This window comes from Glandiceps talaboti, chromosome 1 (genome assembly GCF_964340395.1).
Source record: "Glandiceps talaboti chromosome 1, keGlaTala1.1, whole genome shotgun sequence".
NCBI classification, from domain to species: Eukaryota; Metazoa; Hemichordata; class Enteropneusta; family Spengelidae; genus Glandiceps; species Glandiceps talaboti.
In genome coordinates, this window is record NC_135549.1 from 4,927,572 (window position 1) to 4,947,808 (window position 20,237).

Below are 20,237 nucleotides of genomic sequence, written 5' to 3' on the forward strand. Positions count from 1 at the left end.
TTCACTCATGTGACATGACATTTTTTGCACACGCTCAGAAAACTTCAAATGCAATAGAAACAATTACATAGGTGCCATGCACAGTGGAGTAATATAGAAGTGGTCAAGTTGATATGTTGAGTTAGAAAATAAACAACTGGAGCCATTAAAATCATTAAGTCCATGTGTAATGTTTTTATTTGAAGCCTGTTCTACTGCACTGTGAAAGAATAGCAATACTCATCACTGTTCAATGTGATTGTGCAAAGGATCCTGCTGTGTGTTGTGTCTCCATTATTGTTAGTCTAGTTGAAATGTCAAAAACGTAATGTCCCATGAGTGAAACACCAAACCAACATTCTTTTTTGCTGTAATACATACTTGCAGATTGTTACTAATAAATGATTTCTATGTCTTATATATAGGTGTATGTATCATCTTTATTTGTATTACCATATTCATATACACTGTACCATACATACGGTAGATTCGTGGATGACATCAACATCCACAGCCAAGAACTGTCACATACACATGTTACCAGGATCTGTGGTATGAGTGACTGCCATCTCCATTCTTTATAAGAAGTCTGACAAAATCGTCTCCATTACATCAAGATATCAACCAGAATATTCCAATAAAAGGATCCTGTTATATCATATTGGTAACATAAAGTTGATACTCCCCATGGTTATCATGTTCTAGATAGGTGAAATTTGCATAAAGAGGCAAAATGTGACCCAACAGTTACCACGACAAGACATCCATACTCATGCAGGTCTTATTCAGTCTCATCATTATATGCTAAATCTTGGAAACTGCTTGCAAGAATACAGTTTTGGTACATCACAAGCCATAGTCACAGGGGATATTTTTTGCTTAGTACCATTTCATTCCTTCAGAGGGTAACATTTTTCTTGTGTCACTCAGTCTCCCTTCACACAAATAATGACTTAGTGTATGAGCAATGTTGGCTTAAAATTAGAAAAACTGCAGAACTCAAGTTCACATTTCATGACAGCATGAAGTCATGTGATCCTTCTCCAACTTTCATTTTTCCTTTGTTGGTCAAGTGTTGGCCTTTTTGACGCCATTACAAAGTTCACACTGATTGGAAAGAAAATGTAAATATTTTTTATTATTATCAGCAATTCAATCAACAGATAGATGTATGTTTTACCTTTTATTCTCTATCTAATCAGAGTGAACCTTATATTCATATTATATCTTATTTTTCAGAATAATGCAATTAATTAACAGACTAATGATATATATTTACACAGTTCATGATTTATGATATGGCATCAATAACTGAGGGAAGCCATATATTTCAGTAAGTAAAAAACCCAACAAAGAACACATAAAAATAGTTCCAATGGCGTTGTAATACAGCTGAATATGTTATTGATGTTGGCATAGTGAGTGATCAGCATACTTTCAGAAAATTCATACTTCTTGCGCTTTTTTTAAACCTAAACTTACACTGAGAGAAGCAGTATCATGGTTATGATTAGTTATGACCTTTACATAGCTTTGTGGCATGGCAAAAAACCGTTACATCTCTCATCAAGTACTTCAATAGTTGCACAACTACTTTAATGCAGTGTTCACTATTTCCTCTTTACCAAAATGAACATTTTTATCACAAAATGCTTACAGATTGATACATCACCTTGTCACACACACACAATTTCATCATGCCTATACAGTACTATTGAGCCTCACTTCATTTGTACTAAAAAGACACAGCAATATGGACATTGCCTTCCTAAATAAATAGTTTTTGTAACACTATACAAGCTAAGTGGCTATTTCTTGGCTTTCTTTTTCAGAGATGGTCGAGATCTTCTCCTTCTCTCAGGCTTGGAAGTTTTGTGTAGTCGACCTAAACTGTAGCCTTGCCGTCTTCTAATTGTCATATGTTGTTCAACAAGACCAGCTAGTTGATCTTGTTCTGCTAACATAGACAGGAATGTAGTGATGAATGGATCATAGTTGTGTGTACGTCTACAGTCATCAATCTGAAAAAATACAAAAAAACAAAAATGGCATAGTAGCACAATTGTAAGGTTTATGTGAATGGTCATCTACATGTACATGCCAAACCATCCCTGTTCTCTATGCAATATACACCATCGTTTCACTGTTGCTATGGGCATGATCTTCTTGCTAGGCATATGTGTTTGTTTCATGAATATTTCTCCACTTTCCTACCCATCCCAAGTTTTATCTTTGCAAAATACACCATCATTTAGCTGTTAAGGGCATGGTCCTGGTTAATATGGCCAGTTGAGTCATCTGCAGACTGACTTCTCTAGTGGCATCTTGATCAATTTTAACTCCATCCAGCAAGTAGTTTTCGATATATAAAGCTTTGACCAAAATCACATTTTTAGATCTAATTATGATCTCATTGATGATATGCAAATAAGACGATATAACATTATTTATATCAATATTCTTTATGGCATATACTTTCAGTAATAATGAAGTCTTCTGAGTCCTGACTGTCTAGCCAAAGTTTCTATCATGCTAAACAGTTTTGTCTCTCATCACTGTGATGAAGTATTTGTGAGGATATCAATACACACTGAGGATTAAAAGTTAGCAAAATGACATTGGGAGAGGTTGACACATGGGGTGAACTATTAGGATTAAGAGAGAGTAAAGTGATATGTAGACATCACCTACCTGGTATTTCTTCCTCTTTTCATTTTCATCACATAGTCTTTGCTCACATACACCGATTTCACTTTGTAAATTCTTCACTATAAGGACTAGATCCTAATGGTACCCAAGACAAGAATACATACACTGAGTATTAATAATCCAGTCATGCACATTGATCTTAGATGTTGGATACACAGTATATAGTTCTGGTATCTCATTGGTTAACTGTACCATTGACCGTGATACTGCCACCCTCCACCCCTTACCCCCCTACATGTATAATAGAATGGCTTATATGACTTATCTTTTATGGACAACTATCTCCTAACCCATGATTTAATGTGAAACAAAGCCAATTATCAGATGAATATTTCTGTTACTAACACATTTGGAAAGTAACCTACAGTCTTCTCATAATATTTTAAGATGTGTATATTTTTCATTCACATACATTAGGATTGATTCAAGCTCTTATGCTTTTGTTACTGTATGATTATCAAACTGTTGATGTTGACTTATTAATTTCAGACTTAAATTATTGCATTCATTGTCACTATGGTTAAACTTGACAACCTTATGAAATGTAACGGTATGGATTTGAATGATACACATGATGGAATATTCCAGAAGAATGCAAATTTACATGTACAGTTGGCAAATGATGACTACCCTTGAAATATAATGGTATGGACTTGAATAATACGTGGTACATTTCAGAAGAAAATAACTGACATGTACGGCTGGTAAATTTTAAACTGTTTTGCCATACATGCATACATGCTTACCTTTGGATGGAATGTCCGTTGGCTAATTGTTTGACTCTCAGCTTCTTCCATACTTTCATCAATTGTTGATGTATCATTTTCCTGTTTACAATTAGTATTAGTCTGACCTACTGCATCATCTTGTTGATCTGTATTTGTAGTATCCGTGTCATTTGTGAGATCATTTTGATTTTTTTCCATATCCATATCAACATCATGACTCTGGCTTGGACTTTCCTCCGTTTCCTCGTTATGTTCAGGAATAGTTGCTAACATGAACCTACTGGTTTTAATATCATTACAATCTTTCTCATCAGTCATTTCCACGTCCCTGTGTGCCACCTCCCTCTCTGATTCTTCTGTATAATTTTCCTTCCACTCCCTAAATTGAGCAATTATAGAGTTTGGGCTTGGACAGTTGCGTGGGGATGATGCTGCAGATCTTGCCGGTGAATTAAATGCACTGCCAAATTCTGAGGCTGTGTCTGTACTCTCAGAGCATGGTGATGGTGATGAACACTTGTTATTAAAATCTGTTTGAATTGTCAGTGGCTGCCAGTCTGTATCTGCAGCATTTGGCAGAAGTTTAACTTCTGGCAGTAAGTGAACTTTACTGAGAAATGATTCATAAAGGTTATCATCAAAAAGGCCCGGATCAGAGGTTATTGGATCAATACTTATTTGGATGAGAGTTTTACTTGCAGATTCTGATTGGCGTAGATGTCTAGCGACTTCTGATGTACTTAGACGTCTCTCTACAGGTGGCTCAGGTGGGGGTGGCGGTGGTGGAGGTAATCTCTGTTCATTTACTTCTTCATCACTCTCGGTTTCACTATCATCATCTTCTTCTTCCTCTTCCTCCTCCTCATCTGATGCTGTACTATCTTCAGTGCATGTATCATCATGTTCTGATAGTGGAGACTTGGCATAGTTGTGAGTATCCAGTGCTGGTGGTGGCCTGTTACAATAAACACACTGTCAGTCAATTATCACTTTTTTCATTTTAACATTTACAAATTTATAAACAAAGGTAGGTGGCAGGATACTCCCGGGTTGGTTATATTCTATAAAATTTACAACTTTTATCAAACTAACTCATAGACAGTTCCTAATTTATGCTACATACTGGTAATACAACCTCCTTTGAAGTTCTGTCATGTTGAAGTGAAAGAAACACTTGTAACCTGTGGTATACCACATAGTACATGCTAAATATCAAATCACCCTACATAGCTGGGCATGTTTTTGGTATGGGTGGTAAGTAGGTAACATTTACAACAGTGACAGCTCCACAAATATTTTACGACGCATACCCGTTTATACTATCGTTTAATGGAGATCTATCAAAAGTTTCATCAGAGTTGATCAACAAAATTAAAGTACAAGATATGGAAATCTATGCACATTTTACCAGATAGGGTTCAAAATCTCATCAAGGCCAATAAAGTGAAGCTACAGAATATATCATACATCACATCGGTACAAAGCTAACAGTTTCTGTAGGGATATCACGCAGTTGGTGTCTTTGCACAGAAAATGCACTCATGGTTAGGAAAACATATCTTCTGGAAAGAATAACGCAAATTTTAATTGACAGAAGTGTACATACCTATAACTTGTTATGACTCTAGTGTTATTTCTGTTGTTTCCAGCTTTACTAATTTTGGGTTTAGGTTTTGATGTCAGGTCTTTTTCTTCTTTGACTGGTTTAGGTGGTTTGGTTGGGGGCAGTATTTTGGCTTGTAACTGTTTAGATCTTGTTACAACTGGATCTCTGCATGGTACAACAGGCTTCTCTAAGAGCAGTGATGGATGGCTGTACTTTATCAGCTGTGTTTATAAGTAAATAACAACAATCATTCAATACTAAAAAAGACTGATATTTTTTGCCCTGTCATTGTTTCATCATTTAATGTTAACATTAAACTTTGTAAAATCCACCATATTTCTCTCTAGTCATGGGTAAAACTGTAGCTGACCCTCAGAATACTCCTTTGTTTTCCAAGTTTTTTCTTAACAATATCAATAACTACTACAATCATATATAGCATTACTCATTTTTGTCAGCTTCTCCAAAAACTTACACTATTGATTTTTATTTGTCAGACAGTTAGTGTATAGCAGTGTGCCAGTGTAACTGAAAGTAACACTTGAAAGCCAGCTAGCAAGCAGACAACTGTCATTATGACAATGTCACTAAATGATCATCTTGAAAGGACTATATTTTTACAAAACGTTTATCCATTTTAACACAACAATAATAATCTCCTGTATTACACTACTATCTAACATTCAACTGAGACTTGATAAATTAAAATTTGATATATTACTTTTACAGTGAGTTCAATATTTTGTACGGTATATTATGGGAAAGTCCTGTCAGGCTATGTCTTAAGTACACTTGTATTGGTGACTGTTTTCAACTTACATAATGATTTGGGTGATAAAATAGCACCTTGGCAACATACTCAACTTTCAGATCTTGTAAAGATGCCCTACTGCACTGCACTTGACATTTGTTCAGATATTTTGGAGATTTCCTGTAAGGGTTTATGAGAAAATCTCTGGTGATGACATCACAAATACCCTAACCCCTCTGTCTTGACACTATTTGTATTTGTAAAGACAAGAGGTAAAATCTATGACAGAAGTTTCTTACTGACAACAATTCTGACACCATTTCGTAGACAGTCAGTACTATTTTCAACACCTTGACACACAAGCAAATGCAGACATACCTGCTGTAAAGCCTCTGACATAATGTACTCATTGGACTTCAATAGTTTCAGTTTTTGTTCATAGGCTTGTCTCCTGTCAGCAACCACAGCCATCAAATTAAACCGAATGTCACATCTGTAATAGAAAGGTATGTTGTTAACTAATAGTAGCTACATGTATCTTATACTTCAAAAAAATTTGTTTCAGAAGAATTTAGAACTTACATGTAGATTTGAAAGGAGGGATATTTTTACATGAAGAATTCTTCTGACACAGCAAATCAGGGGAGGTATAAGATTGCACTAAAATTCACATCTTCCACAAACATTTTAGCAGTGCATTACAATTTTGTTGTCTCCATGGATACTGTATGTTGGCAAGCATTGGTGTTAACATGGCACACATTTAGATGATTTTTTCATAGCACTGTTTATGTAACAACATCATGCACAATTGTTATCTGTTATCTCCAGAAAACACTGGATGACTAGCATTAACTGATAACTTCCATCAATAATAGAGGTTTAGAATGTTTATACGACAATAGACTTACCCTCCCATATCAAGCCTCTCTTTGATAACTCTCCTAAATTTATCTGTCCATTCTTCATGCTCTCCCCAGGGACCTAGTGATTAAAGATGAAAATGTGACATATATAATAGGGAACAGTCATTCTTGAGTAATAAGAAAGATGATTTGATATAGACACCTTAATTCTAATAAAACATGAATTATCAGAACATGAGGTGATAGTGTTGTGTAATTTGTAAACTACAAAACAGATTTAATATTCAAACTGATATCACAGAACTGCCCATACGAGAGTTACACTTTTTAAAATTTGGGTAATACTACTTTGTATTGATATTTACCGTTCTACCTAGACTGTGAAACACAGTCATTGGTAGTGGTCTGATAATCAATGCCACAGAAACACAGACAAACTCTCATACACATACACATACATATGCATACATGCATGCATGCATGCATGCATGCATGCATGCACGCACGCATACATGCACACACACACAGACACACACACACCCATACATACATACATACATACATACATACAGGCAGACAAACATACATAGTGGGGGGGGGGGGGGGCAATAATTGAACATATTTTGCAGTCTACCCTGTAATAAACCCATTAATTCTAGTGGTGAGTATTGACCTACATTTATATATGCATAGAAACAGCTGATAGAGGTGAAATGAAGTCTTCCATTATTCAAATATCATACAACTTACCATGGTCTATAGGATAAGGTTTCAGTCCATCTAACTCAAACAGTCTTGCTTTGATTGGAACATAGCTGACAAAATGAAATGTTTCCATGGTTCTAACTGCAGATATACCCATTTGCTTTTCTTGTATATGTCTTGGTTCCGGTTTGGCATGACTGTTGTGTGCTCTTGCTAGTTCAGCCAAGCTGCCAATGGCATACCCTTTATTCTGTAAATAATTGCAGAAAAATCAGTGGAAAGCTGGCCTTATTACAGGCAATTAACACGATCTGTATGTTTTGCAAGTCTTTATTGTACAATTCTGGAATTAACACTCCATGTGAAATAACAAACTGAGCATTTGAAGCATCAATTTTACTGAAGACAACAATTTAACAAGTCTTTTTTTTCTTTTTTAGCTCTTACCAGTCTTTTTCTTCTCACAGGTAAGTAGATAAACATCCAAAAGAGGAATGCAAATATGCCTAGCAACAAGATCATGCCCATAGCAACAGCCAAGTGATGGTGTATATGGTAAAGATAACAACAGAGCTGGATAGGCAACTGGATAAACATTTGGTAAATGAACACATATGTGGATGTGGATGAACATTTTAAAAAGAAATGTACAGTTGTGCTACAATACCATTGGCACTTTTTTTTAAGATCTCACACGTTTTTGTTATGAATTTTACACAAACAAAATACAAACATTGATAGTGTGCACACACATGAAATAATACATTTTATCTCACTGTGAACACAAATAAACAGCTTTGTGTTTGAATCTTTCTTGTTTCATCTGACATTGATGTTGATTTTATCAAGATGAAATGTATACATGTACATGTATGCTTGTATCTGCATAGTGTATGTATTTTGTTTTGTATAATTTGTAACCAAAAATATGTGAGCCATAAAAAAAAAAAATGTGCTCCCTAATTGAAACTCTATGGTCACTCTGGTTTGACAGTAAATATTTATAACTGTAGAAAGACAAAAATACATTGTAACAACATGAAGATGTGGTATAACTTGACCTATACATCACTGAAAATATCACTTGCCTCTGGATTAAAGTTCTTGGTGAAGTCTCTCAGCTTCATCAATGTTGGTCCTAAAGTGATGTTTGGACAGTTTAATAGTATACTCAACAAGGCATGGGTTGCACATGAGTTTGGTATCAGCTGTAAATCAAAAGTAAAAGTTAGTCTTCCAGTACTTTCAATGCATGAATATTCAAGCCATAATTCATATTTTTATCATGACTGATTGGTGGATGAAATGTACTTGTAAGTTTCTTTGGCATCTTATTATGATCACTCCTGTCAGTGATTTAAGTGTCAAAGATGTTGTATTGAAAACTTTATCAGCTATCATAGCTTTCCTCCTATCTGTTAACACAGTCTTTTTGGGGGTCAATACCTCATTGATGGCTGTCAGTCATTGAAATATTGGAAGACTCTGATATTTTATTGCACTGTTGATGGACGAAATGGACTTTGGTTGGTTCTTAAATTCCAACAAAAACATTAAAAAATACACTAATATTTTCAATAATATATTGTGGCTTTAAACTGTGTATTCCAAGTTTTCCATCAAGTCAGAGTTCATACCCATTCAGGGTTTGATTAAATTTACACCCGGTGATGTGCTGTAAGTAAAGAAGAGTGTCGTTCATTTTCACTCTACCGAACAACACAGGTTTTCAACAACTCTGGTTTCCTCCTGCACTAACACTGAACCTTCCTCCTGTTATTGGGCAATGCCTGTTGGATAGTTTATAAATAAATAAATAAAAAATAAATAAATAAAGTTACAAGTGGAATGTAATGTCTGCTAATTTAATACACACCTGTTGAGCAAAGAACATCCCATTAACAATGGACTCATCATCTACAAAAGTTTCATCTGTTAATGGCTGTACTTTTCTACGAGATCTTCTTTCCTCAATCCATTTAAATAGAAATATAAATCCATAGACAGGTCCCTCTATTGGTTTCTGTAGGTCATACACCTCCTCAACTTGTACACCTTTCACTCCTGTTGTTTGTACAGATATGTAACCATGGTTACAAAGATATCACATCATATGTAACCATAGTTACAAAGATACCACATCATATATAGCCATGGTTACAAAGATACTACATTGAACAATACATAGCTTCTTCTATACATAGAGATGAATTGTTTTTATTTTGATTATTTCACCACTCTAATGTTGATTATCACTAAATTAAAAGATATATAGCCATGGTTACAAAGATACTACATTGAACAATACATAGCTTCTTCTATACATAGAGATGAATTGTTTTTATTTTGATTATTTCACCACTCTAATGTTGATTATCACTAAATTAAAAGATGGGAGTACAGTTTTAATCTTACAGTCACACATAGTTTTCTTTACAATAAAGGTCTCCTAAAATAATATGTTTGACTGTAAAATTCTGTGGGTCACAAGTGAGTTATCCCACACATTTTGTATTGTATGTCTTCAGGGGTCTTGAATATGAGTATCCAGTGTACATAGGTAAAATCTACCAGGGTTCCCCAGTCATTTTACAACGTACCAGGGTTCCCAAACAAAATAAGGAAGACTCTATGGGAAACTATGCAACTTTACCCGTTTACCCAGTTCTGTTACTGAGGTTCCCCAACCTTAGCAAAAACACATGTATAAATCATCAACTTGTACAGTACTTGATTTACTAAGTTAATTCTGCTTTAACCTTAAGTACTTACCAAAATTTTCGACTAAAAGGGTAAACAAGCCTGCAAGATAACAAAATAATTTACATTTATTTGTGATTTAATTTGGAACACCATGCATCCATAGATAGATATTGAAAATTCACCATTGAACAGTGAAAGAGAGAGAGAGAGAGAGAGAGAGAGAGAGAGAGAGAGAGAGAGAGAGAGAGAGAGAGAGAGAGAGAGAGAGAGAGAGAGAGAGAGAGAGAGAGAGAGAGAGAGAGAGAGAGAGAGAGAGAGAGAGAGAGAGAGAGAGAGAGAGAGAGAGAGAGAGAGAGAGAGAGAGAGAGAGAGAGAGAGAGAGAGAGAGAGAGAGAGAGAGAGATGTGCATCTCACTTGCGATGGACTGTAAGAAGGTAAAATCTATCTGAGTTCCCCAGGTATATATTGTTCCCACATAAAATTACGGTACATGTACATATACAGTGTATATGTGAAACTACCCCTGGTATGCCACACTTCACTATCCCTATTATTAGGGTTCCCAAATAATAGCAAATGTAACTGATCAGTGACTGTCAATATTTATCTTTCATATCAAAGAATATTTCATGAATGAAATGTATTTGGATGTCATTTATATAACATATCAGTACATCACATTGCAGTCTTACCAAATATATTGCAAATCTGTCTATAGTTTTAGGGATAGTTCTTTGATTCCCTTTAATAGTCAAATTTGCGTATACTAGTGTGTATATATACATGTATTTCATAGGCAATACATCTGTGCTTTGTTGAGCTATGTGATTAGTCCTGCTTGCATACCGTGGAGTAATCGTGCACCGTCTGTAAGCAGGACTACTCTGTGATAAACAATTACATTAAATATGCATATTATATTCTAAGATGGGGTGCTATTCTCTGCCTGTACCTGTGAAACCTGGGGTGTTGAACAAAAAGACCGTTTTCTTGGTAGTATCATATTTTATAAAATCAACACTGTTGTAACGTTATCCTATGATGAGTGTTTCTGAAGCTCGTTTGTTTTGAAATATTAATCGGCGTTATCAAACGTTCTAAAGCACATAACGGTACAAGCAAATGTTAAATAGGGCATATATAGAGTACTCTTTTTACTCGTTTGCACTCTCAATAGCATATATGACAAACAGCTAACAATATGACTGGCAGACTTGCAAGTTTTTGTCTGAGAGTGTGATCTTAGTTTAACGTCCACCATGTTGTTTGTTTGTTTGTGTCAGGATTATATCGTAGTTCGTACGGTTTACGATCTAATAGAATGTTGCACTGCACTTACCAGGATCACTCTCGAGCTCAAGCCAGCCCCGGTTCATTGTTGATTAGTAAATGGACAAATACTGAGTGTTTCTGCAAAGAAATTGGAAATATCTAAGTAGACGTGAGCCGACAACATCAGCCGAATCCTGTCATGCTGCTTCAATGGATAGATGGCGCGCTCAATCACGATTTCGGATTCGCATTCGCATCCGGAATCATGTCACAAAGAAAGGTCGAGAATTTCAACCACACATTTGAATGAGACAATGGATGACTACATAAACTGTCAATATTTGAAGAGATTTCTCAACATTTTGACATTTTTTTCACTGCGTTTTTCTTGCTCGTGTTTCCCCTCTACTGATGAGAGAAGTTATATTCCATTTCTTCTTCCAATCCAGCAATATCAAGTTTATGCATATTAAAATTCTGACATTGAAATTTATCTTTCATTGATCTGATGTCCATGTTCCTCTAATTCATCACTCATTTATTTACTCTTCATATATCTACATACTACATGCATTCATATATATATTTGCATTTCATTCATTGAATTAGTAATTCATTTTCATTGTTTAATAAACATATTCCCATTCATTCATTCATTCATTTCCCTACCAATTCATTATCATCGGTTGATATCCATTTTAATTACTTAATTCATTCATTCATTCAATGGCCTGGTATTTTATTTTCCATTGGCTGATATTCATTTCAACTCAATTATTCTCTACTTTTACTGTCATTTATTTTTTCATCATACATGTTCCTGCATTCATTCATTCATTCATTCATTCATTCATTCATTCATCCATCCATTCATTCATTCATTCATTGACTCAGTCATTGATTTGTTCATTTTTCACTGATATACATTGATTCATTTACTGAATGATAACTACAGTATTTAATTTTTCATTGATTGATAATTCAATCAATTGTTGATAACTCTCAAAAACAAGTAAACTAGTTGTCATTATAATAATTCTATTGCAGTGTCTGTGGAGGTGGTTTATGGTTGTTCTCTACATATTCAGAGCATGTAGTGGTCCTAAAATAAGGTCTGTTTAATACTTTACTTTGAAATTAATTCATTTAAACCACAGGACAAGGGAAATGGAATAATAACCAATACAGGAGATTGGGATGAGCATGAAAAGCTAGTACAGGACTGTGTAATATCATCTTATCAAATTCAAACAAACCTCTGTTATCATTACTTCTCAAAACTACCTACAAAGAATGGAGCTATATAGACAGATATAATTATTACAAAGTAACATTTACTGTTCTTTATTGCATGTACAATCCATACAATACATTTATGCAAATACTACATATAGCTTATATACATCAAAATATGCTAATTCAAAAATAGCTTTACAAAATGTCTATATATTAATCACTGACAGTATTGTTGGAAATTTACAGGATGGAATTCAATTGATTATCATGGAAACATGCTCATAAAATAATCTAACAACTAGTAATTTTTTTGATCTGCTGTAGAACACCACCATTGGTGGTGCTTGTATACTCTCTGTGCTCCACATGGAGTGGAGATTTCAGAAAGGTGATGTGGAGAGTACATTATGAGTAGAGAACGAGATACGAGAAGGCAATATGAGTCGAAAATCTAACAAAAAGAATTTTAGAAAAATACCCTACAAGTTATGGAAAATGACAGAAAGTAGCTGATAAAATGATATTAAATGGAGATGGCTGTTTTGGCTGTGTTAAAGGGGAGTACCACTCCAGAAAAAAGAGACATTTTCAAAAACTATGATTTCTGAAGATTCATTTCATGATTTTACATCACTTACAAATACTTGTGATTTCAGAGAAACATCAGGGTGATCTCATGTCAAGTTATAGGGAATCTTTGCTGATGGCATTGCCTCCTGTGATTCAGTAGAAATAATATATTTATGGTTGCACAATGAATATTCATGATTTCTGAGTGCTTATTCCCTTCAGTGTAAAACAGCTCTCATGAATATTCATTGCAAGTAATTGAAGGTCATCGATGGAAAATCATGAAATGATTCTCAAGAACTCAGTGTATGAAAATGTCTTTATTTCCTGAAGTAGCATTCCCTTGAACAATCTCTTCTACATACATCCATGATATGAATAGTGAAAATACATTTTTATTTTGATCATCACTTGTATAACAATATATCTATATCATACATCATACATGTACTGGTTTGCAAAAATTGTTCAAGACAGAGTGATGAAAAAATAATGTTTCTCAGTTAGGGTTTCTTTTGACATACAACCAGACTTTGGCAATTGATAAGTATGTATAGGCAATTGATAAGTACTCAAGACATGTGTTTTGTTTGTACAGTTATAACAGCAATTACATGATTCTTCATTTATTTGCATAATTTAAGAAATAAATACAAACAACCGTAGTAATTGTGTATTCAATGGACATATCAAATCAATTCCTGAATCTAGGACGGATTGGTGTTGAAATCTATTATTCAGCAGATCTTAAATTTGCTCAAAAGAAATTAAAAAGAATTGAAACTACTCAGATTTGTATTCATTTGTACTGCTATAACTTATCACAAAATGAAAGTTATGATGTACATTTTGAACACAGTGTTTGAAACCATTTAGAAATTAATGTATCATCTCTTGCATAAATATATAAACTTCTGTTTGGAAGCTTAACTATTTCAGTTGAAACTCCTCTATACTGTGATCAAACCTACAACGTTAAATGGATATTTGTACACTATCAACAATTGCAGCTTCTTGTTATTGCATATTAGTGGTACGATTAATTGAATATCAAATCTTTTATTTATTTTTTACATATCAAATCTTTCTTTTTTTTTTTTTACATGTTTTCATAATCTAAAACATTTAAACGGTAAAATTCATTGTTTTCTTTACCATACACTACAGACTTGACTTGAAAGTTAACAAAAAAGAGAGAGAGACAGTTTTAAAGTCAAATGTTTGGGTGTTGGGGAGAATTTATGTAATACTAATATTATAACAGCGTTTCTCTTTTGTTTCTAGTAAAATATTACTTCTGTAAAAATATCACGCTACTGGCTGTAGAGTCAGAATTGATATTAATGGAAATAATTGTCATGCATTTTATGCATCTATATTCACAAACTTTAAATTTTTTAGAGCCAAAATCTTCCCTTCTACACCCCTCCCCCTTGCAATCTTGAAAAAAATCACTATAACCATCCAATTTAATTTCCACTCATATCCAGCTGATAAGTTTTACAAAAATAAAAATTCCTGACTGAAGTCATATCCTTCATATACATGTACAATGATTATCAATCACGCTGCACAATGAAATGGACATAAAATGGTTGATAAGGACCTTCAATCAAAGTGTACCTACTATGTTACATTTGGAATCCAAAATCAACATACTAATTAAACCCTGTGTGGTGTCTTGTCACTACAATTTTGTGACCATATGCACTGTGTGATCGTACATAATGTATAGATTCTATAGTCACAGTAGGAATTACTTGATAATACAATTTATTGTTATCAACACTGAAACCACTATTCTGTCCAGTCTTTTGTTGCAGCTTGATAACTTTTCACAGTAGAATAAAATACAACTTGAATTCAAATCTTCAAATCTATTGATTAGTTTCACATTTTAGATTTGCTCCACCCTCTTCACTATTATTATAAATAGAAGCTGTATATCAAAAATAGTTATACGCTTATCTTACTGCACAGTTAATATGTGGAAAATAATAGTGGAAAACTGCTAAAAATGTCAGAGAATGGGCATATTTCTATAAAAGTTCAACATCAATGTGACGACTAGACATTCTTTTAAATGGAAGTATCAGCTACATGTGAGGAAAATGACAAAATTATCCTATTTTGTAGAGTAAGAATTGGCCAGGACTGCATACTATATAATTGCCAATCTAAGCTGTTACATTGGATGGGGTGGGACATTGTTACAGTAGTTTTGTCTATGGAAGTATATATATACATGTACTACAATGTAGTAGAATACCACATTATTTCTGTGTTAACTTGGTCATTTTATCCAACTCCTGTAGTTGCATAATAGTCTCATGTCGGTCTGGTTGAACATCATGAAGCAACTGATCTGTGATTTTAGTACGTAGACGACCACTCACCTAAAAATAGAAAAAGTTTCAGTCACATGACATTGATATATGCATTTGACATTCCTTTCACACTACATGAATATTACAGCTTGAACTTCCCATCTATCTGAATAATAGTTTACTAATGGCAGGCATTTGTATTATATTTTGACAAGCTGACAAGAGATCAATCACACTACAGCATAAGTCAATGTGGGATATACTAGACTTAGTCTAGTATTAAAAACAAGTTATGTCACCCTTGACTTACGTACACACTGACAGCAACAAAATGTGCAATACTATGTAGTTATTTATCAGAACTGATTTTTTTCAAAGGCTTGCATGTACAGTCACCACTTGTTGGCACCATCGTGGAAATTGTTTAGAGGCCCACTACCAGTGGACTGTTCCGCAGATAAACTCAAACAAGTTAAGAACTGCAAAGGTTGTCAACTCCTGAAATATTAGTGTAAGGACGATATGTCTCTATATACTCACAGTTTTAGGTCTTTGTATTATTCTATCACTATCACTAGGTTCCTTTGGCCATGGATCTGGTGTCAATGATCGGTTGAAATTGGGTGGATAGCCTGTAGGTGGAGGCCACACTCCTGTACTTGCACGACTTACTCTGTCACGGGACTTGACACTACGCATAGCTGATAAAAAACAAACACATGACATTATCAGATAGATAGCTTTCAATATATGAAGAACTATTTCACTTTCAAACAAATATTTGGTAGAATGTGATTGCAAGATAAATCAAGAATTATGAGTGCCAAAAGATGTCAAGAAAATAGTAAAAAAACAACAAGCAAAACAGCAACGTGAAAGCAGCTTCCATGGCGTAATGATTTTAAGGCAGGTCAGATCTTTTATTGAGTCATCTTTATGTTAATCTGGTTGTCACTTTAAACCAGTAAGTACAAAACAAATACCAAATGAAGTACATTTTTTCCTGATAATATCAATCTGCAGAATCCTTGAAAGAGCCTGTTCTGGTGCAAACTCTTGTCAGAAATACAAGCAATTATATTTGTCCTCAGTTTAGTAGAGATGCTTTAAGTTTTCAGTAGTAATTCAACACAAAAAACAACTCAATCTTTATTTTTTGAACATCTGTGGGTTTTTTCTAGGAGTTTTAACTTTTGTGATTTTGATGATATGAGTTTTTGTAATCCGTTTTTTCCTGCTTAAGAAGAACTGAAGTTGAATATCTTGATAAATCTTAGACTATAACTCCAGCATCTAAGTATGGACCTGTCCATCAATTGATTTCTCCATCTTGGTATGGAATAACAAATCTTTCTCTATCAGTTTGTGTACATTCGTATACCTCTGTAAGTGGTTAGTTAAGTTCATGTAATCACTCTAACTCACAGCATCTACACAGCAAAGGGTGACATGACATGTATGTGAATTGTTAATAAGTGTAAGTAACCTGGTAATGTACTACATATATCACTCTATTTTATATGATGAATACTGTCATTCTGTTAACAGTAATTGGCAAAACAGAGCTGTCACTGTGTATGTGTATGTACATGTACTGTAGGAATGTCAGTTCTGTCATGTGTAAGTGAATGAGTGCTAGTATTCTGCAGCATGCATGCACAGGTTACTAAAGGTGTTAAATCAGGTAACTCTACAATATCATTATGTGTACATGTAGTTGGCTGAATGCAGTTATTTTGTATATGCAATCAAATAGGTGAGTTTGATTTGTAATACATGTAGTTTTAGTAAGTATGACAGTGTTATAATTCAATGTGTAGAAAAGTGTTAAAACTCCACATGAAACCTGGTCAATGCTATAGTCAGTCATCCAATACTCACGTGGTAATCTTAGAGTGAAAAAATCTGTAGGAGTGGCATGCAATAAGGAGACAAACAAACACACACACACATATGCAAATATGGTTATCAAAGCATTCTATGTGATATATATCATGCATATAGGGTAACAGCAATATTAAATCATTTGAATGGATTGTTTTATCACACTTGTAGGTATGTTTCACTCAAAATGAAAGGCACCTCTTTGCATTCACAAAAAAAAAATCATTTTTCAGAAATGCTGTCTGTCTGTGCTTACCTTATAACACAGACTGGATAAATGATTTGGAAAATAAAAACACCTTTGTAATGAAACCACTGAATAAGTTTGAAGTTTGGGCAAATAGAGATGACAAAAAAATTTGTCTTTGTTTCATGTACCTCAATGGCATGATATTAATGGCATTTCAATCCAATTCTTTTTTTTCACAAAATGATGCTTTTGACCAAAATTTACTCAGAAATGTTGATATTATTGCTATGGTAATATGAAAGGTTCAAGTTCAAAATGAAGTTGAAATTAGAGTAAGAAAAAGTTTCAAAAATGTGAATTTTTTGTGCAAAAAGTTCTACTGGGAAAATTATCAGGTCTGGAGATGTAACACAAGCATATTTTTGGTACATATAAATTAAAGGTCCAGCTCTTTGATGAAAACAATCCTATCTCTAATCTGTATATACCAATGGTTTGAGGTAAAAACTGTATTGAATAACAATAACATTTTGAAAACAGATATGCACAACATCAACATAAATAACAGTGTGTGACTTTCACACAATTTTATAAAAATGTTTGATGAACAATGGTGATATTGGAATCTCATTCAGGTTATGGTTATTAAGTGCTAAAATGCATTTTAAAAAACCACATTATATTCGTAATCAGAGTTGTGTTTCAAAAGGACCGAATTGTTGAACTGTACTGTATGTACATGTACATCTGTATGTATTGTATGCATAGTCTATATTTTCATGTAGCAAGCAACCTGCCTCAAATATATCTGAATGTCAGAAAGAAAAGTCAACCTGTCTAATGTTTTTACATTTGATAACAAATTTACATCAATTATGAGAAATTCTACAGGATCGAGCCACTCAATATTTGGATAAATTGTATCTTATAAGGGCTTGGTAATATAACCAGTATGAATTGTACAATAAAAGAATGATTCGAGTTGAAAATGATTTTAAAATTATTGCCCACTTAGTGGCAGTTGTGGGTGTCTAGTTTTAGGTTGTATAAAGGCAACATAAGTTGCGAACACATGTAAATGATTTAGTACTTACTGCCTGCAGTATGTGGTCTTGATGGTAGAAATTGACTAAAATCAGTTTCATAGTCATAAACCTGTGTTTGTAATTCATCTACACGCTGGAAGGCATCTAGTTTCATAGATCTTTCATGATGCAATTGTTTCTTCATCTGATCAATATCTTTCTTGGTTTTACTCTGTGTTATGTGATTCATTTTGAGGTTCTTTTCTTGTTCATATGACATCACTTTCAGACGTACATCTTTGTCTTCTAGCTGTTCCACCTGAGGAAAAAAATCATCAAAACTTCAGTATAGTTTAAATAGATACTGTGTCTCTTGACTGGTTTATTAATAGTATTCAAAATCCTGAAAGATTATCAAAAAATGTCACATTTCTATTTTAAGTATTTTTAATTTGTTACAGCTCCATGTGAAAGTTTGAATCAAGTCATTTGATGGACTGTAAGTAAGATATGTCCTGTCACTCTCCCTTCACCGGTCAAAGGGGTTGACCAAAGTGTGAGGGTGCCCCGTCATGGTCTACCTTGCAGACTAGAGGTTTGGTAGTAACATTGTGCTGTCTAATTGAAACTCCATAGTCACTCTGGTTTGGTAGTAACATCGTGCTGTCTAATTGAAACTCTATAGTCACTCTGGTTTCGTAGTAACATTGTGCTGTCTAATTGAAACTCTATAGTCACTCTGGTTTGGTAGTAACATCGTGCTGTCTAATTGAAACTCTATAGTCACTCTGGTTTGGTAGTAACATCGTGCTGTCTAATTGAAACTCTATAGTCACTCTGGTTTGGTAGTAACATCGTGCTGTCTAATTGAAACTCTATAGTCACTCTGGTTTGGTAGTAACATTGTGCTGTCTAATTGAAACTCTATAGTCACTCTGGTTTGGTAGTAACATCGTGCTGTCTAATTGAAACTCTATAGTCACTCTGGTTTGGTAGTAACATCATGCTGTCTAATTGAAACTCTATAGTCACTCTGGTTTGGTAGTAACATTGTGCTGTCTAATTGAAACTCTATAGTCACTCTGGTTTGGTAGTAACATCGTGCTGTCTAATTGAAACTCTATAGTCACTCTGGTTTGGTAGTAACATTGTGCTGTCTAATTGAAACTCTATAGTCACTCTGGATTGGTAGTAACATTGTGCTGTCTAATTGAAACTCTATAGTCACTCTGGTTTGGTAGTAACATTGTGCTGTCTAATTGAAACTCTATAGTCACTCTGGATTGGTAGTAACATCGAGTTGTCTAATTGAAACTCTGTAGTCACTCTTGTTGGTAGTAAATCTAACTATTATCCTACAACTTACAAGCAGTCTTCCCTACATCTACAACTCATCATACTTACCAGTTTCTCTAGATTAGATGCTCTGGCTTGCTCCAGTTGTTTGGCACTTCTGGCTTCCTGCACAGCTTTGTGTTCTAACTCCTTTTTCAGTTTCATCTGTCAAATATAAGCATTAGTAGCTATTACAAGCTGATTTCTGATTTCAGTTAAATTGTCATTCACACCACAGTCATAAATACTGTATTTGACTGTTTAGTTCTGACTCTAGAGTACGTTGAAATAGATATTAGGCTGAACTTAGAAGTGTCACCATCAACATAAACTACAAGATAGTAGTTTAG

The 20,237-nt window shown here is 34.2% G+C and overlaps 2 protein-coding genes across 2 annotated transcripts in view; both read right to left on the bottom strand.

Moving 5' to 3' along the window:
* Positions 1-164: 164 nt before the first annotated feature.
* Positions 165-11,522, bottom strand: LOC144447353 (ubiquitin carboxyl-terminal hydrolase BAP1-like). Its single transcript, XM_078137367.1, has 11 exons — positions 11,388-11,522; positions 10,117-10,146; positions 9,221-9,408; positions 8,433-8,552; positions 7,390-7,594; positions 6,685-6,757; positions 6,152-6,266; positions 5,023-5,243; positions 3,435-4,371; positions 2,671-2,763; positions 165-2,000 (listed from the first exon to the last, which is right to left on the bottom strand). The coding sequence occupies exons 1-11, from the start codon at positions 11,422-11,424 to the stop codon at positions 1,788-1,790; spliced, it is 2,232 nt and encodes a 743-aa protein (XP_077993493.1). The 5' UTR covers positions 11,425-11,522; the 3' UTR covers positions 165-1,787.
* Positions 11,523-12,634: 1,112 nt separating this feature from the next.
* LOC144436648 (uncharacterized) overlaps positions 12,635-20,237 on the bottom strand; it is a 44,892-nt gene continuing 37,289 nt past the window's right edge. Inside the window, exons 43-46 of the mRNA XM_078125490.1 lie at positions 19,957-20,052; positions 18,622-18,871; positions 15,994-16,154; positions 12,635-15,522 (exon numbers count right to left, since the gene is read on the bottom strand). Coding sequence (XP_077981616.1) covers positions 15,400-15,522; positions 15,994-16,154; positions 18,622-18,871; positions 19,957-20,052 — 630 coding nt within the window. The 3' untranslated portion in view covers positions 12,635-15,399. The remainder of the gene's footprint in view (positions 15,523-15,993; positions 16,155-18,621; positions 18,872-19,956; positions 20,053-20,237) is intronic.